The 19,158-nt window shown below is 38.4% G+C and overlaps 2 protein-coding genes across 3 annotated transcripts in view; one reads left to right on the top strand and one right to left on the bottom strand.

Moving 5' to 3' along the window:
• Nucleotides 1-13,874, bottom strand: part of LOC111331667 (ribosome biogenesis protein BMS1 homolog) — a 24,671-nt gene extending 10,797 nt beyond the window's left edge. The window contains exons 1-20 of one of the 2 annotated variants that reach the window (XM_088726952.1): nucleotides 13,483-13,874; nucleotides 13,086-13,165; nucleotides 11,894-12,082; nucleotides 11,207-11,349; nucleotides 10,640-10,761; nucleotides 10,006-10,151; nucleotides 8,645-8,707; nucleotides 8,357-8,455; nucleotides 7,680-7,714; nucleotides 5,818-6,680; nucleotides 5,489-5,590; nucleotides 4,255-4,515; nucleotides 3,722-3,911; nucleotides 2,831-2,897; nucleotides 2,646-2,732; nucleotides 2,074-2,175; nucleotides 1,711-1,891; nucleotides 1,372-1,430; nucleotides 844-966; nucleotides 1-64 (exon numbers count right to left, since the gene is read on the bottom strand). The exon at nucleotides 1-64 is cut by the window's left edge and continues 32 nt beyond it. In XM_088726952.1, coding sequence (XP_088583078.1) covers nucleotides 1-64; nucleotides 844-966; nucleotides 1,372-1,430; nucleotides 1,711-1,891; nucleotides 2,074-2,175; nucleotides 2,646-2,732; nucleotides 2,831-2,897; nucleotides 3,722-3,911; nucleotides 4,255-4,515; nucleotides 5,489-5,590; nucleotides 5,818-6,680; nucleotides 7,680-7,714; nucleotides 8,357-8,455; nucleotides 8,645-8,707; nucleotides 10,006-10,151; nucleotides 10,640-10,761; nucleotides 11,207-11,349; nucleotides 11,894-12,082; nucleotides 13,086-13,165; nucleotides 13,483-13,846 — 3,340 coding nt within the window. In that variant the 5' untranslated portion in view covers nucleotides 13,847-13,874. The remainder of the gene's footprint in view (nucleotides 65-843; nucleotides 967-1,371; nucleotides 1,431-1,710; nucleotides 1,892-2,073; nucleotides 2,176-2,645; nucleotides 2,733-2,830; nucleotides 2,898-3,721; nucleotides 3,912-4,254; nucleotides 4,516-5,488; nucleotides 5,591-5,817; nucleotides 6,681-7,679; nucleotides 7,715-8,356; nucleotides 8,456-8,644; nucleotides 8,708-10,005; nucleotides 10,152-10,639; nucleotides 10,762-11,206; nucleotides 11,350-11,893; nucleotides 12,083-13,085; nucleotides 13,166-13,482) is intronic. The other variant, XM_088726953.1, reaches the window with a different exon arrangement.
• A 229-nt stretch (nucleotides 13,875-14,103) lies between these two features.
• LOC111331653 (DNA-directed RNA polymerases I, II, and III subunit RPABC3) lies at nucleotides 14,104-18,379 on the top strand. Its single transcript, XM_022936812.2, has 3 exons — nucleotides 14,104-14,233; nucleotides 16,685-16,946; nucleotides 17,982-18,379. The coding sequence occupies exons 1-3, from the start codon at nucleotides 14,161-14,163 to the stop codon at nucleotides 18,097-18,099; spliced, it is 453 nt and encodes a 150-aa protein (XP_022792547.1). The 5' UTR covers nucleotides 14,104-14,160; the 3' UTR covers nucleotides 18,100-18,379.
• Nucleotides 18,380-19,158: the final 779 nt, after the last annotated feature.

Genomic DNA, 19,158 nt, shown 5'->3' with positions numbered 1-19,158 from the left:
CGCTGACAGTTCGTATTGTTGCTCCTTCAAATTTTGCTACTTCCAGAGCTGAATTGAACATGCCCTGGAGTTGAAAAAGATTGGTCACTCCTTCCATCTTCTCTCCTCATAGTATCAAAAAATTCTTCTTGAGGCAGCGTGGCCGAGTGGTCAGCGTGTCGGACTCGAAATCCGCTGCTCCCGGGTTCGAGTCCCGCTCTGACCACGGGTAGCTCCGAGTTCAAATCCTCGACCACGCTTATAAATAGTCAACTGATTTGCCTCCGGCCAGTTCGGATTCTTAACAATTTATGTTCAGTTTAAATTATTTGTTTCTGTTGTTTGTTGTGAGCCTCCTGGAAAGTAGCTTGTACCTAAGTGTGGCGCCACATTAAATAAAATTAACTTTTACTTTTTTGTTTTTTGTTTTTTTACTTTATGAAATCCATATGGCCTTCTGTGCTAAACGAAAGCTTTACATTATCTTTACCATTCACAGGCAGGCTTAGTCGTGTTTTAAGCGAGTACGACCTATTTAATCACGACGGTTGCATGATTTTGACCCTTCCAAGTCTCTTGATCTAGATAAACTTTTTTTTACTTTTCTTAAACCTTTCAAACACAGAACTTAGACTAATCACTAATCTAACGGCCCCTGTCTAAGTTCATGCTAGGTGACCATCAAAAAATACTGGAGAGGGGTCAGTGGAAAGATTGACCTTAGAAAGATCAGTATCCCATCGGAGGGATTGGAAAGGTTTTTGCCTTCTAGATTATCGCTGACAGCTGAGATAGCCCCAGCCCTGATATGACTCTCCGTCAATTCCAAATCTAAATATGCAAAGGATTACATCTGTAAATCACCTTGATAAATGCGGTGTTTTTAAATATCTTCAAGGGTGTTCCTGTTAACTTGAGTTTCTTGACTAGTTCTACAGATTTATCCAAGTCCAACACGGTACCAGTGGCTGAGATGCGGAAATCAGACTAAAAATGGTGCAAAGGAGAACAAGAAGGAAAAAAAAAGACACTGTAATACTGGAAGAGTATATCTGAGATCATTTAGTTAACAAATAGATTCCAAGTTACCGCAAGTCTAAGTAGATGAAAGGAAGAATTTCGAATTAGATCAAAGGAGTTTCAGGGCCTGGGGCCCGTTTTTCGAAAGTCCCGGTAAAATAACGGACCCGAAGCCATGTTTTAAAATCAAAATTTTAAAGGATAAGAAAGCAAGTTCGGGCACCCAAAGCAGTCCTTTTTGTTTCTTTAGCTAATAGTTTTGTTTTATCATTTTCAAAACGTTTTAAATCCACACCTTGAATGAAAACAGAACAGCTTTACGGGCCCGTTAAGTTACCGGGACTTTCGAGAAACGAGCCCCTGCTAACTCACCATATCGCCTACTGTGCTTTGAATCGCCAGGACTCCTGTCCCAGGAGGAGCAATTGGACCTAAGAGGAAGAGGTTATAAAAAAAAAAAAAAAAAAAACCGTTTTCGTTACTCTAGTAGTTTTTTTCCAATAATACGTTTAAGCTTTGCGTAGAAAAAAGAAAAAATGATGTTCATGTGTATGGTATGCAAACATTAACGCCAAGTTTTCGTTATTCTATTTTGTTTTTCCGACCGCCGACTCTTAAGCTGCCACAGTTTTGCGCTACCTCGTAAAAAGTACGCTTGATTGAAGGTTACTTAAGCAAAGAAGTTTTTGAAACTTTGAAACGTATCCTTACCAAATAAGGTAGCCATGCAGTGAAGATGTTCAGGGGTGTACTTCAGCAATCTATGGCGGCCGTTGTGGTCCTGGACCGAGTACATCGGCAAAGTTTGAAATCTGCGCCAGCCAATAGACAAGATCAGTGGATCCCTTGTCTTCAGGATGCGCTTGTGCCAACGATGTTTCTTAAAGCGAACCTGGAAAACGATCACAGAGAGCTATATTCTCATGTTTCAAACTCAACGCAAAGAGTTGGAAAACACAAAGTTTGCCATACGCTGATGACGCGAGCTAACATTTTTCCTTGATTCTACATGATTTCAGGGTGAAAAGGCCTGGGAATCGATCCATAATGATGTCTGTCGTAATGAACACTGACCTGAAGAAAGCCCATCTTATCCTCGCTCGACAGAAGGCCACCAAGAATTACGGGATATTTGGCATCAAAGTTGGTGACAAACTCACAGGGCATACCACTGAGCTGAAATTTTGTTAATGAAAGACAAAAATTGGTGAAATGAAATATTTCTGGATAGGACTGTTTCAAGCGCGTACCATTAGACCCAATGAAACTGATTTTTCTGCAGTCCTCATGAGATATCAAAGGTAAAGCAAAATATTTGGATCACCTCTATGACTGTTCACTAGATCATGAACGTTCAGATGTGACACCAAAGTCGGTCACAAGTCTCTCATAAACATTTTCTGCGCTTTGACTTCCCTTGTATCCTCTGTTTGCATGGTTTATCAATTGAAGATTGCAATGAGTATTTTAGCTGTGAAAACAATCTTGGTGATCGGTCTGGTTTTAGATTTTGCTCCAGTTTTAAAGTGCTATTTTACGACTGGTGAAGAAAGCTTGATTCATATCCAACCACACCCTCTGAAGCTAAAGTAAAAGAATATCACTACGACAGGCAAAGGAAAGAAGTAATTTGATCTTGGACTGACCTCTACCCTGACATACATTCCTGGTCTGAAGCCTTCATACTGTGCGCGCGTCTCGTCATCCATGTCTTGGAACTCAGACTGATTTAGCTGTGAACAGAAATAAATGTTAAAGTTAGCCAAGGTCTTTGTGAAAGGATCCTTTTCTTCTTTCAAAATGTACCATGAGACGTGGTAGCAGTACAGACCTGTGCTTGCTCTGTCATCTGCGCTTTGAGCTCATCATAATACGAGGTTTCGTCACCTTCATCATATCTTTGTCGGGTTAAGAAACCAAGGGAAAAAAAAAAGACTTCACGCTCATACCCATTCTTTGCAATCATATCAAATGTACACAAGACTTAATGCAAGCTAGTAAAATTAGAACGAGCAGCAAGGAAACCGGGCCGGGTTGTTCAAAGGTGGGTTAAGATAACCCAGGGTTACCGTGAAATTTAATTGAAGATCTGAAAGCTTTAAAATTAATTTCACTTTAATTCCACTTGTTTACAATTTGTTGATTGAATGCTCTAAGAAGAATTGGGAAAATTATTTTAAAACGGCTTTTGAACAGAGAAACATAGAAACCTGGATTAAAATTCAACCCTGGGTTAGTGCTAATCGGTCTTCAAACAACTGGGCCCCGGTCTATAACCGCTAATCGTCAGGCCCCTGTTGTTCGAAAGGTGGAAAACGCTATCCACTAAATACATCTCTATTCGGTGGTCAGCTTTATCCACTCTTTGAACAACCGGGCCCAGTAAAACATGATTGTAATTTAAACATATTATTGCCTTTGCGCTCCTCCACTCCAGCCTCACCGTCTAGTAAAGGAGAAAGCATTCTGAAGGTAACAGTGAAATTTTATGATATCAGGCAGGGCTCAACACTAACTTTTCAACTTACTAGCCAAGCGGAAATCGAAAACCACTTGGCAAACCTGAATTTCTACTAGTCTGTGGCTAGTGGGCTACCGTTAGCGTCGAGCCCTATCAGGTTCACGTGTTTCCAAGATGAAACTGACCCAACAGTTAACACTATTCACAAATTGATCAATGAACTTTCCATGAGTAAGCAAATTAGTTCGTTATAAAGGATACGTTGCATCAAATGCCGCCTTCTGTTTCTTTTTCATTTCCATCCTCCCATCACCTCCGTCAGCTTTCTCCTGTTCATTTTCATCCTGTTCATCTTCTTCCCCCTCCCCCTCAGATTCCTGTTTGTCGCCAGCCGTATGCACTTCACCAGTCTCCAGATCTTCAAAGTCTCCAAACAAGTCATCATCAGAAACTGAAAAAGAAAAAGAAAAGCGTTATTTAATTTGTGTTTCTTTGAGTTACCTAATTTATTGTTGCAAATACATGTAATCACGATCAGCTTTCAGTTAAGTGTTAAAAGTAATCCGGGTCCCATTCCATTTAGCGGTTTTGCTTGACTTCGCTCAGGTGCAAAAATAAATACCAATCATGACTCTGTCACTCGAGTTTTCCCGCCCTTCACTTTCACTTTTCATTGGTTCCCTACAAAATTCTTCTTTCTTCCGATTGGCTGTAAAAATTAACTTGACTTCACAGCATTCAACCGGAATGCACTCTATTAGAAAAGGACGTTAATGCAATCTATATGATCATACTTGTGTCATCGTCTTGAAGGAGCATCTCGGCATCTTCAGAATCTTTCCATTTGCCCGTCACGAAATAGTCCCGGATGCTCTGAAGCACTTCGGGTTGGCTCCAATCCCTCAGCGGCGTAGTAATAACCTCAAGTGAGCAGTCTCTCTCGTGTGCAGTGCCTTTACTTTCAGAAGCTTTCATGGACTTCAATTTAAATATTCCTCCGATAGCGTCGTCTTCACTATCTTCGTCTTCTCTCTCTTCTTTCTTGCCTTGAAGAACTGCACACAAAAAAATGGTCATTGATGCCGCTTGAATACAGTGTAATCACACAAAAACATCTCTAACTCAGCTTTCGACGAAAATGACACAGATAATTGGAGAAAGGGGAGTCGAGACAAATAACAGTGTATCACTGCGATGGCAAATCAAGGGGGGTTTACAGATTCTATTTTCTGAGAAGTTTTTTTCGCCGGCAAAAACAACTTCTTACTTACCGAACCATAGGATCGTACTTGGGATTACTGGCCCGAATTTGTGGCAGTGCGAAACAAGCGCAGCGAGGTCCGTACAAGAACAACTGAGGGTCAATATTCCTCAGTACGGCTCAAGCAACCGAGGATACTAAAAAAATTATTAAAAGTCACTCGGACTGAACTTATTCCATTTGAATTTGCTGGCTTTCGAGAAAACTAAACGGCTTATAATCGTTTCCGTGGAGACCGCCCTTATGGCAAAATCTCAACCAAGTACGAATAAATCAGAACGCTAGGATTTACCTCAAAACTACCTTGCCATTAAGCAATTAACAATTATTCACCGAAGTGGATGTATAGTTGTTTAAGTGTATACCAACAGAAAAAACAAAAAATTTGTTTATTTTCGACCAAATAATTAGTCAGAGATGAAATAGTTGACGCGCGATTTTGTCTCCTCTGCTTCTTAGAGATGAATAGTCCTTGCTAATCACTTCCTAACCAGCCAATCAGTGCGCGCGAAAAGCACTATTAATCTGTGTGGTGTATACTAATATTGTATGCAGTATCAAATTCCGACTGCGCTCTCTGATAAATTTTTGCACACCATGGTTACTTTTTCGAGTTGAATTTACATAAAAAACAATCGAGCAAGGAAATAAACATGTAGTCATACTGGGCCCGCAGTAACTGGCGCAAGCTGTTGCGATGTCCCTGCCTGTCGGCGAAGCTGATAAATTACAAAAAAATTAAATTACAAATTACAAATCAATGTTACCATTTCCATAAACAAGTTTCTGTATGTTTGGCATGTCTCGCTGGCGCTGAAGAAATGCAGCTGCTGCTTTTTGAGCCAGATTTTCCTTCCACTTCAGAGCACCTAAAAATAGGGAATAAAACATTTTGCAGATTAAGGTAAAACACTGCCAGCCCCACCAGTAACTGTCTAAGAGTCAACAACGTATATAGTTACTTGATAGCTGGTCAGTCAGTTTGAACATCAGAATTGTCTATCAGTTGGTCGCCCATTAAATTCATCGGTCAGTCGATCAGTGGGTCTGCTTGTAATTCAGTGTTAAAACCTGTTTTAATACGTGTACACTATACCTTCTTCCAATTCAGATCCTGAATCTTCGTTTTCATCTTCATATGAGTTATCATGACTTTCTATGCTGACATTTCCATCACTGTCTTCTTCACTTTCTCTGTCATTTGAAATCTCAAGAATCGATCCTGATTCAGCATCGGAATCAATTAACCTTGTCTTATCGCCAGTCTTTTCAGTTTGTGCTTTATTTTTCTTATCAGTTTTAACACCTTTGGCCGCATTTTGTTCTAAAGAGCCTGTTTCATTTTTGAACTTCTTTTTAACACTGTGATGTTCATTCCTTTTCTCTTTAACACCATGTTTCCTCTTTCTCTTCAGTGAAGGAAAATCAACTTCGGAGTCTGATTCGGAATCATTCATTGACTCCCCATTAGTATGTACATTAAACTCTTCTTCAGATTCCATTTCGTTGTGTTTTTCACTTTCCTCCTGCTCTTCTTCTTCTTCTTCTGTTTCTTCCTCTGTATCTTCTAGTGAGTCACCTTCTTCAAGGCCATTCTCAGTTCGTGTTCCCGAAGCCGTTTGCTTCTTTAATGTCAGTTCTCGTCTAGCATGTTTAGATTTGAACTTAAGAACTATTTCATCACTCTCCTCCTCGTTAACCTCATTCTTCGCATCGCCTTGTTCCAGAGCATCATCACTGTCACTACCAGTACTATCACTATCACTCCCATTATCGTCATCCTCATCACTATGTTCACCATCATTTGAAACGTCATCGTCATCCTCAACATCTTCCTCCTTATCATCATTATCAACAAAAACAGCTTTCCTTCTCTTTCGACCATCCTCATCCACCACAACTTCCTCAGAAGGTCTTGTGTAGTCTTCATCCCTACGTGTTTCAAATGCACATGCAAACCTATATATCAAAGTTTAGTCTTGCATGTCACGTTAGCTGTGGGTAGCCGTCATTACCTGATCTTATCCTTAGTTCTTCAGCATGATTCAACTACACTTGAACCCACGTAAGAGCCTTAACCCTTTGAATCCCAGAAGTGATTAACATGTAACTTCTCCCTATAAAATCCATACATTATCCAGCAAACAGGTAATGAGAATACTCAAACTTATCAGGTGGAAGTTGTTATCTTGATCTAACACCAAATTCTCATAACCAGTTTACAAGGAAATGTGTAGCAGCTAGAGGGGAGAATTTACAATCAGATCTCGGGAGTTTCAAGGGTTAAGGGCAGTTTGTGAGTAATCAGACCCCTAAATTTAAACACAGGCCTCCTTCAAAGAGCCAGAGTAACAACAAGAATTACTGAGATACAATGAGTATATGAAGTTCATACATTTTGAACTGCGGTATTAGATACGTATGATGTACGATCCTCGCAGTAGATAGCGCTATTTATGCAATAGCGAAAATCAGACCTGAAAAAATTCAGGCCTGTACGGGACTTGAACCACTGACCTCTGCGATACTAGTGCAGCGCTCTACCAATTGAGCTAACAAGCCAACTGGGAGCAGGCCGTTAAGTTGATTCGTAATAAACCCGTGATTCGTAATAAACCCGTTGATTCGTAATAAACCCGTAATAAAACCCTGATTTTCGCTATTACAAATCAACTTAACGGCCTGCTCCCAGTTGGCTTGTTAGCTCAATTGGTAGAGCGTTGCACTAGTATCGCAGAGGTCAGTGGTTCGAATCCCGTACAGGCCTGACTTTTTTCAGGTCTGATTTTCGCTATTGCATAAATAGCGCTATCTACTGCGAGGATCGTACATCATACGTAACAAGAATTACTATTCTCTTTTCAAGGGGACAATCATTTCTTAAGAAAGGGGCATTACAAAAAAAAAAAAGAGAAAATGCAGAATGTGTAAATTTTAAGAGGGTCTAAAAACACTTACTCCATGACTTTATCTGGTGCTATTTGTGCACCATCCTGCAAATTAGAAATAAAAACAAATCAATAAAGGCTGATGTTTCTAAAGAAACTGTTTGGGGCTGCGTCGGTGGGGGTAACGAAATAATTTGGATATATCAACAAAGTTGAAATGGTAAATTGGCCACCGTAACGATTACAAAAGCTGATGTTTCGAGCGTTAGCCCTTCGTCGGAGCGAATGACGAAGGGCTAACGCTCGAAACGTCAGCTTTTGTAATCGTTACGGTGGCCAATTTACCATTTCAACTTTGTTGATATATCCAAATTAGAAATAAAAATAGATTGAAATAAGACTGACTTCAATTAGGCACGGGTTAATTCAATTAGTAAACTTTTCATGGAGTATTTAGGAGAATTGTGGTAGAGAAGTTCAAGAGACTGTAATGTTAATTGTTCTCAATGAATTGCTATTAATAATAAATTAAATAACAGCAAAAAGAGACCCTGTGACACTAAAGCATGAGTTACAGTCAAAATGACAACAGTTGCATGCATTTCCTTGTTTAAAAGCATTTATTAATAATTCTTTTAAATTTGTTAAGCTGTGTAACTACAAACATTTTAAGTATTTTTTTTTTTACCTGGCAGAATACCTATTGAATAGTGTATATGTTCTTGTACTACACTATCCACAGCTTACCTTAAATAATGTCAGTTGACTTGTCAGCATTTTACTGTCAATTGTCTGCTTTGTGTCAATCAAAGAAGACACAAGTTCACTTCCTGGTCGATTAGCACCCTAAAAATTACCGACAAAAACAGTTAGTAGAACAATGATTAGTTTCAGTGAAAGCACATGTAACAGATGATTACTAACACAAATCAGTAAGAAAAACACTTCAATCAATTCTGTTATCAATGAGCTTCAGTGTCTCTAAATCTCATTCTCAAATATTATAGGACTGCACTCAAACTTTAGAGAAATCACCTCTGCAGAGTTGGATCTCTCCTTTCCTGCCTGACTTCCACCGAGGTCTATATATACTGCATCCTGAAAATGATACCAAATAAATAATAATTAAAAAAAAAACAACAATATCTGTACTTGTACCTAGAATTTGGTTTATGGTGATTAAGATTTTTTTTGAAGCATTAATAATTACAGGCAAACTTGTATTAATTGGCATTGTATTTTTAAGTGGTCACCCTGTATTGAGCAGTTGGTTGTCAAAGTCCCTATTTTCCCCCTATTAATCACTGTAATCTGAAAGAGCACAGTAGCAGGGCAGGAAACTTGGCCCGTCTGAACGTCTGAGGTGGGTAACTTTTCCATTTGGACAAGAAAAAAGGTGATCGAAGTTGTCCGATTGGACAAGTAAGTTGTAAAGCTCTGACGTTGCCTGACTTTGGATAAATAATAAATCATTTTTTCCTGTATTTTATAACTAAGTGCCTTGAAAATAAACTTTCTCTTCTTTTTGTGGAAGTTGGCGACGTTTAGCGAAGAAATCAAAGACAAATTGATTTCCATGCGATCCCCGCTTTACAGCACAATCGCATGTACATTGATCACATGAGCTGCAACGGTCAGAGACCTGAATCGCTAAAGTATCGGCAATGTCTCAATCAAAATTGTTTAAATTTTTTAAAAGATCATGGAAGCACTTAGGAACGTCAATACAGACAAGGATGTTCCTTCCAAAAGGAAAAAGATTGAAGATAACAAAAAGAAATGTGAAACCAAGCGCATAAGAAAATTTCAGTCGGCTTGGATGACGGAATTCGACTGGGTTTGTTATGAGCTAAAAACAAACAAAATGCACTGCTCCACTTGTCGGAAGTTTCCAGAATTAGCAGATAAAAGCAGCCCGATGTATATTGGATGTGGGAATGGAGTTCAAGGATTTAGACGAGAAACTTTAACTACCCATTCAAAAAGTCGTTGCCATGTTATTTGCCATATGAGACTGCAGAATGACCAGAAACAGGAAGACAGCCCATTGCAAAAGATGTTTTTGCGAATAAGCCAGGAATCACAAGCAAGGCTAGAAAAACTGTTCAATATTGCCCACTTGATATACACCGAGAGAGGTATCAAAAGAATATACCTTTATTCAATTTGTTGCATTGAATGTTTTTATTGACTAATTAGCTTTTCACTTAATTGGGGCATGGTTGAGATAAAAAGAGGATTTTTGAAACCCTAGATTGCTGTTACCGATTTTTTGGGACAAGTAGTTTTGTGGTCCAGACAAGTAAAATACACACAACACTTGTCCAAATGGACAAGTGAATTGAAAATAAAGTTTCCTGCCTTGAGTTGTTACGTTAAACTTTCTAGACTGCTACCTTGTCATATACAACACCTCCAACTCCAGACATAGGCGCATATATGAGTCTTTCTTTTTCATTCAGTGACCGTTTCTTTTCTGCATTTGGTAGAGGACAAGGATCTGGTAAAAGGCTGATCTCTTCAAGAGTGTGATCTCCACAACCTACAGAAAAGTGACAAAAGAGAGAGGAAAAGAGAGAGGAAAAAAGAAAAGAAAAAAGAAAGAATTTAAGAAAAATATTTTGACATCACAAATAAATCAAGATTGGTGCCTACACTATATCAAATTCATTTCAAAGGTCATATTGGGTTAAAAAATTCAAGGACTTTTAACCCTATACATCCTAAAATCATTATTTACCAAGTATAAAGGCTGAAAGTTTCTAAAGAAACTGCGGTGCTGCGTCGGTGGGGGTAACAAGGTAATTTGGTTATATCAACTAAGTTGAAATTGTAAATTGGCCACTGTAACGAATAAAAAAGCTGATGTTTCGAGCATTAGCCCTGTGTCATTTACTGAGTACCGGTATGTTCTCCATAAAGAACTCTACATAATTTTCAATTATGACTGTTATCTTTTCACCCACAATTAACAGGAAACCTTGCATGATATAGCCAGTATAGAATCAGTCTTATGACTGTCACAGTTACCTATAATGTGGACTTGGGAATTGTGCTGTAGGTGTGTTCCTCTCACATAGCCATATAAGGACACTTTCCTGTCACATTTAGCATTTTGACGAATAAGTTCTGGATCTGTCAACTCTTCTATTCTGGAAAGAGAAGATACATACTATTCATAAAATTGATAGAGAATATCGAAATGAAAAGATACATGTAAGGTACATACTCTGTGTTGCTGCGAATGGTGACAAACCATGTAAAATCAAACCTTTTAATAAAAGTACCTCCATGAAGGCTTTCAGAAAACTCACCCTAAACTTAACAATGCTCAACTCAACATTAAGACCATAAAATCAAGAAAAACTGGATGAAATAGAGAGGTTTTTGACTGAGTGGCCTTGTGGCACTGTTCACAGATGCAGCCACCGTGCATGCACAAAAACTTAAATGTCCCATATGGGAACCCAGGTGACATCCATGCGTCAACAAGCTGCAACACACTGTGCATGAACATCTTTGTATGTTTAACTCAACCTCCTCATTCTTATGTCACTTAAAAGTGGTCAAAACTGAAAAATTGATATAAAAATGTACCTGTCTGCAAGGATGTAGGGATGAGAAACTCTCCAAGTTAACGGTCGAAACTTTGACACAGCAATAAATCGTCCCAAGTTGTGTATCTCCACTTTGGGATAAGAGCCATATACCAAACCTGACAAATAGAACAGTTTTGCTCCCTGCAAATAAAGTAAATATCATCTCAAATAAGACATATTTTGACAAAAATGATGAGCGATGAAAGAGGAACAGTTAGAAGTTTCTGACCCAAGATATACTGTATTGGAAATGTCGACCCTGAAAGCAAGGTTTTACCAAGAAATAGGAGACAGTGTGCAGTGTGGCAGGAGAATGAAGTAAAGTAACTGAAGAATTTTCTCCACATCAGCGTAAAGAACATCTTAGGTCGTTAAATGTAGCCAGAAATTTTGCGCATTAGACACAGAACTCTTTTGATCACACTGCATAAGATACTTAAATTTTTCATTCCAAAGATCTCATTTTAAGTAATTTCACTTATTAATTAATTTCTGTCAGACAATTCTACTCGTGGCAGTTTGGAGAATTTGGTATTGCATCAACTAATAATCCCCTAATTGATATTTTTCTTTACTCTCATCAGTTGGCTGCTTGGTTTTGTATTGATGCTGTAAAGAGAAATTACATCTTGATCACTCATGAAAGTGACCAGGTTACGTGTGACTATAGAAACTAAGAGGTCACCTGGTATACTTCTGTCCAAAACCTAGTTTTGAGTTTCTTCTTGGTCTTCTTGAGGGCTTTGTTGTTTTTCAACAAGTCAAGATGGGTTAGGACACCCATGATCTTCGGGAAGCCATGCACTTGACAGATATTCAGAAATTCAAATATTTCCATCTCAAACCCAAAACTAGCATCAATTAAGAGGAGAACCTAGAAAATATTGTGCAAACAAATGTAAAAGTGTTAATTTCAAAATAATATTACAATAATTATTAAATTCCTTAAATAATGACGTTGTCACCCAAAAACCACAAAAGCTTTAAGTCGTATGAAAAATTTATCACATGAAATTTCTTTCGTTACCTTGTTTCAAGATGTATGAAACTCATTACAAGCATCTCGAAACTTGACTCAAATGTCTTGAAACTCGACTTGAGCCTTGATCATCAAAGTTTTGGATAATCGAGGATGGAGTATTGAGGTTTGAGTTTCAACGAACTGTCAAATTACTTTTAAGCTATACCGTAGGATAAGATATTTTCACCAGTTTTATCAACTGAGTAGATAATGTCAATTGGCCCCCATAAAGACTTTCCAAAGCTGACACTTCATCTGTTCACTCTTCATCAGAACGAATAAAGGAATTGTAGGGAGCTACACCTGTATGCTATTAATGGGAACTTGGTAACAGAAAAAAAACACGAAAATAAATTGATTGAATGAGAAGAGTTTGTTGATATCGTGGGGATTACAAAGGCTGATTTGAATAGAGTTTTGCAGTTTTCCAAACTGTCTAGATGTTAGGAAAGGCTGCAGACTGGCATATGTTGCTAACAGTGTAGAATGATTTGGGAGATTTATTTATTTATTTATTTTCCTAATATTTGCACTCCATCTATGTGATGATTCTTAGCAAGAGGTCAGCGGCCTTGTAACTCTAAGAATAATACTAAGGATAAATACTATAATAATACTACTACTATAATAACACCAAGAATAAGAATCAAGGAACAAAATTAAGTAGCAATTAATAAAGATAATAAAAATTTAAATAGCAATTAACAAATCATGTCTAGTTGGGCTCGGAAAGAGTTCATAGTGTCTATCCTCTGGTTCGGATGCATCTTGGTCATTCCTTTCTCTGTCACATTAAGGTGTTTGAAGAACCTTGCTATATAGCATACCCAACAAAAATTCATCCCCGAGAACTTACCAGATCTGCAATTTTTGACACATCAATCATAGAGTTGATGTCATTATTGCATTCAATGAAAGTGAGACGTCTCTTCTTTCCTGAAAAGATAATCATTTGACATATATAAACATTATAAGCCCCATGATCTGATTACGACACATTTAGAAGTGCTCTTAAGCTGTAGTTCTTATCATGGTTTGCCAAGTTTCTGCGCTTACAAAGTGTAATGCAATCACAAATACAAAGTGTAATGCAATCACAATAGATGACAACAACTTCGAAGCGCTGCACATGTCAGTTCATTCCTTCATTTACAGGGAGTCCTTGGTAGACAAAGTAAATGTTTACGATCCTTAGAACACGTGTGGCCGAACATTTGATCACAACAGTCCAGCTAATAAATAGGTTCACTAACCTGACACTATAGTAATTGGACCTTTCACAACAGACAACTGCTGACGGGTGAAATTCTTCAGAAGTGAGTTGATAAGCGTGCTTTTACCGACTTTGGGCGGTCCAACCACTGCTACGATGTATGGTGGAGGTTCCAGTGGCGTTCGATCAACAACTGGTTCGTGATGTCGTTTCGTCTCAACATCTTGCTTTCGACGGAACTGGCGAGCCGCTCTCACGGCCGACTTAAATGAGAAAGCCTTGCGATTTCTCTCAGCACTAGCAGCTTCTGGCGGGTGTTTCTGTTGTTTCTTTTTCTCTGCTTTAGGCCCGGCTTGTTTCTTTCTGTGCGACTTGGCAGAATAGTTTTCTTCATCATCCGCCATTTTACAGCCTCACGTGGAACTACTAGTACCAGGCCAACGTGTGCTAAGATTTGCTTCTTCTGTGGGGTAGGGAGAGGTCTGCAATTAAACTCTATCCATTACAACCTATATTTCGATTAGAATTAAAATTTGACGGCTAACTTTCAAACCTGTTCCTAAAAATGAAGGAAAAAGGTTTTAAAAATGTGTGAAAACCATCTAAGAAGGGTCGTTTACCAATTTGATACCTCTTTTTATACCCACCCCCGGACAATATTAGACATTCTTCTTAACATGAGAACACCTAAGAACGCCTGGTCAATTTGTATTTCAACATGGCTGGAGTTTTGTTTGAGGACATTTTCGACGTTAAAGACATCGACCCAGAAGGGAAAAAATTCGACAGAGGTAACTGTTATTCAGGATAGATATATTTTTATCGCTTAAGGTTATTTTAAGCCTATATTTGGGTCAATTTACGCCTTACCCGTTTCGTCCCTGACGGATTCTATCGATTATGTGTTCGATTGTCAACAGTTGAGCATGCCTGTTTCGAGGACGGGGACAAATCATCACATCAGTTTAATATAAAGGCTACAAACATAACTGTAGTCGTCCAGATCACTGTGAAAAAGCTCCACATCGACATTTACCTAAATCAAAGCAGCATGCAGGATGTTGGCTATCGTAGTTACTAAAACCCGGAACGACCCACGACGATCTTCAAACGACCTAGGACGATCTCAAAATGACCCACAACGATCCTACGACAAAAGAAACCAAACAAAAAAAATTGAAAAGCATACTGAAAAGCAAAGATAACGACTCACAACTACCTAGAATACCTTTGATAGTCTGGTAACACATTCATAGGGTTGTCAAAAACGGGGGAAAATAAATGAGCAAATGCAGCTTTTCACGAGAAAGAATCTCCATTCAGAGACACATTTGCAAGTCAGATCTATGTCATCATCATCATCATCATCATCATCGTCATCCTGTGAAAAAAGTGGAATCATCACCAAACATAAATAATTCACCACCAGTTATTGATTCTGGAAGGTCATTTACAAATATTTAAAATAATTTGGGCCCTAATATTGAGCCTTGGGGAACTCAATATTTGATGGTTTTGGGCTTGGACTGATATTTGGACAAATTGCTTATGTGCCATTGAATGAAGATATGTCTAAGTCACATGAAAAGTTTCATCAGCTTTGCTCTCCGTAAACGTCCATCTTCATTCGTGCCGTGATGCGCTATACTTTCCTGCCGATTTCTTTGCTTGTGAAGCAAACAAAGATTGCAGTGTCATGACAATGACCATCAAGACGGCAGAGATCTCGTGTATATATCTACCACAAGTTCCATTGTACGTAATTGTTTCCGTTTACAAGCAGAGACCTCACGTATATACCCACTATGAGTCCCCTGTACATAACTGAATGGCACATTGACATTGTTTAATAGTGCATTGAATAATTGAAGATGTTTTACATAGTTGGGCACTCGTGGTGGGCATATACAGGAGACCTATTCAATAAGACTGATATCAGGCTCTGTAGATTTCATAACACTTTGTTGAGGCCTTGCTTTAGGAATAAGGTCTATTTAAAATGATTTACTTTGTAGTGGACCGTAATTACTACAAATGGTGTGTCGTGGCATGAATGTAGACGAAAAGTACCCTAAGTGTGAAGGTGTAGTCTGATCGTCCGGGTGAGTGTAGTCCTGAGAAGGACTGTTGTTGGTGGTAGTGACTGACGTTTCGACAACCTGTGCGGAAGTCATCATCAGAGTCAAAAAAAAAACAAAAAAACACTTGACTCTGATGATGACTTCTGCACAGGTTGTCGAAACGTCAGTCACTACCACCGACAACAGTCCTTCTCAGGACTACAATCACCCGGACGATCAGACTACACCTTCACATGTTACCCCCGGGTTCAAACCATTTACTGCATTACCCTAAGTGGCCTCAAGATGAATGTTTACGGAGAGCAAAGCTGATGAAACTTTTCATTTGACCTGTACATAGCTTTATTCAATGGCCGGCGGAGGAGACATCAATCAGACTTAGGGAGCATTCATAATTTACCTAGAGGGTGGGCTATGATGATTTTGAGGGGGGGTCACTCTTTTTCCCAACTTTAATTTAGGGGAGGCTGAGGAAAATTTCCAACAAAAATGACATGGAGCATAGGGGGGCCCAACCATTTTTTTCCTGAAAAAGAAAAGGAAATGAAAATATACAATGGATGCTCTTATAATTCCTGTCTTTTACTATTTCTCAATACACTGCACAGGAGTTTATCACACAAACCCCAACTGGAGGTGACAAAGTAGTTGACTCCTAAAATGCAGAATTCTTGAGGAGCTTACTTTTTTAAATCACCACCTCCCTGCTTTCAGTAGCTCTTCCCCTTAACCAATAGTGAGCAGTTTGTTCTGTGATTCCACATCACTGTGATAGATGGTGAACTTCACTTTTAAATTGACATGTGCAAATATACAGGCCTTTCAGCAGAGTATGGCAGATGCATGACTGTGCAATTTTTTCCTTTCTTACCATACATTTCACTTGGCAGAATCACCTTTGCACACACAAGATCTGGTCAAGTTCTACCATATTCTGACGACTGGCATACAGGCATCTATGTGCCATGTACATGGTCATCATTGATACCATTCTTTTTTTTTTTTTTACCTGAAAAAGGGTAAGAGGAACTCTCGAAAGTAATCTTTTTGCTCTTTCTGCAGATGCAAGGTGTAATTTTTTCTTAAGAAGTGACTGCAGTATCACATAGGTACTGGAAACCAGCTGAGTTGTGTATAATGTGCTGCTTCCTTCCTTTTCAGTTTCCCGACTCCATTGTGAAAGTGAAAGTTTTAAAATGGATCTTATACTGGATGTGAATACCCAGATCTATCCAGTTGACTACGGGGAGAAATTCAGACTTGTTTTGGCAAATACTCTCAGAGAAGATGGCACCCCAGATGATGGTGAATATAACCCTTCTGACAGTGGGCCCTCACGTGCGGACCAGTTTGAATACGTCATGTACGGAAAAGTTTATAGAATAGAAGGAGATGAAAGTGGAGTTGATGCTCCAACAAGACTGTGAGTAAACCCGCAAATACATTAGACAGTGACCACTTTGTGGAGAGAGGAAAGTAGCTGACGTAGAGCATTTGTCTTATTGGGAGATAGGGTGTAATCAATCAATCAATTAATTTAGTAATGTCAAAACGTAGGATGGGGTTGCCCCGGTCATCCAATCCAGAGACTCATGTATAAAACGTATGACAATAAAATACCAAGTAAAAAAAAAAGCCAATGTTTTTCAAGTGTATGGCATTTACATTTTATTAAAAAATGTATAGTGTGACATATATGTATTTATCATCAATAACATTTCTATATAATGTACATTCTGATTGGCTGAAACAGCATGCTTTATTATAGTACAGATGCAATGAGTAATTGTGTTATGCAATTGACCAATCTGTCCTCTGGTAGACCAATTCCTGGGATCGAGGATAAGAGGAAATACTCTAACACTCCTTGTGTTTCCACTACTCTACTTTTGTGCTCTAGTCACTTTCTGCATGCTTTACAACAGAAAAGACCACAGTTGAAGTTTCTTTATTTTTTATTAAAATGAAATAATCAAAATATAACAATGAGGAGAAAATAAAAAATTTGGGTCCAGAGGAAAATCTTTTAAGAAGCAAAACAAAAAAGGTACAGCCTTTTGTATCCTATATTAAGTAAAAATAAAGCTGTCAGAGGTTGCCTGCCTAACTAATAGTAACATGTATAATTAATTTTGCCCACATCATTGCTGATTCTAGCATGGCGCATGTGATTTATTATCTTCATGATGGCCTTGCTTGCCATAGAGACTCTGTTACTCAGTAGAAGAGCACCTGAGGGCACAGAATTTGAAGGTCTGAGGTTTGATTCCTCATGGAGACTCATGATATTTATTCTCTTTTTCCCATGCTTGTGATAACGTGAAAATTATCTGTCTAAAAATACCAGCTGTTGTAAAAGGGTTATTTTGTATTTTGGCATTTGTTTTTATTATGAAAATATGCTTTAGATAACTTGTGGTGAAAGCATGTGTTTTTTTTTTTTTTTCAATTTTCACAGAGCTGCATATGTGTCTTTTGGTGGACTTCTAATGAGGCTTCAAGGTGATGCTAACAACTTGCATGGAATGGAAGTTGATGACCATGTGTACCTTTTGATCAAGAAGTTGGCTTTTTAAATGGGTTTGCTTCTGTGACTTATATATATGTAACACCAAGAGGAATAACTCTTTCTTCTTAAAACTTGTTGTCTTTATAAAATAATAATAGGTTGCAGGTATGGACTTGTTCTGGAACCATGAGATGATCATGTTTTAGCTATGGACCATGGTTGTTTATGTAAACAGGAACTGAGCATCTGAAATGCTTTATAAAGAAGATTATCTTGTACCTTTATGTTGGTCTTCTTATGGCTGGCATCATAGCGACAAATAAATATGTCTACTTTTTTGACTACTACATCCAGTATGTTGCTCTTACTAGTTTCTGTCGCTGATACTACAAGTATTATTACAGTTGCATGGGGATGCTGGTGTCTCTGAAGAACACCAGTGGAGAGTAAACAGAAATCCCAATAGTGTTTATTTTATTGAGAAAAAAGAAAAACAACAATAACAGGGAAGGAAAATGTCAAGCTTTTGGTAACAACTTGGCTTCACTCTTGTGCTCTGAGTGAATCCTTCTTACCCCCAAGAGTATGAATGAGGGGATTTCTCCAATATTGTTACAAGTTTTAGGGAAAAGCAGGTGAGAAGGAAAAAGAAATGTGAAAAACTTGATATTGTTTGATATAACACAAAGTCATTACAGCCAAGATTTTAAGAAATGTAAAAGAGACAGAACAGAGAATTGATATTTAGAAATTTGGGAAGACAATTGGGTGTGATGAGATTTGCATTGCTTTCACCGATTAGCATCTGATTTCTCCTCACAATTTCACCACTGAATCATGCATTGAGGTCATGAGAATAAAGGAAATGATCACCAAGTAAAGAAGCTATTGATTGTTATACAAATTCTCCTTGTCAGCTTCGTAGGAAATGGATGGAAAATGGTATGGAGAATATTAATCTTGATATCCTTTTAATCCTCTCCTCTCCCAAAGGGCTGGTTTTGAGCTAAGGTTTGATGTATGGGAGATTTTAGATTTTCACTTGAGGGCAAGCATAGGGAAGCAGAGCAGTACAGGCGGTAAAAAAAATAAGCAGGACACACCCTCTCCCCCCCCCTCACATTTT

Source organism: Stylophora pistillata, chromosome 7 (genome assembly GCF_964205215.1).
Source record: "Stylophora pistillata chromosome 7, jaStyPist1.2, whole genome shotgun sequence".
NCBI lineage: Eukaryota > Metazoa > Cnidaria > Anthozoa > Scleractinia > Pocilloporidae > Stylophora > Stylophora pistillata.
The sequence above is the reverse complement of the archived record's forward strand: the minus strand, read 5'-3'. Positions and strand labels throughout refer to the sequence as shown.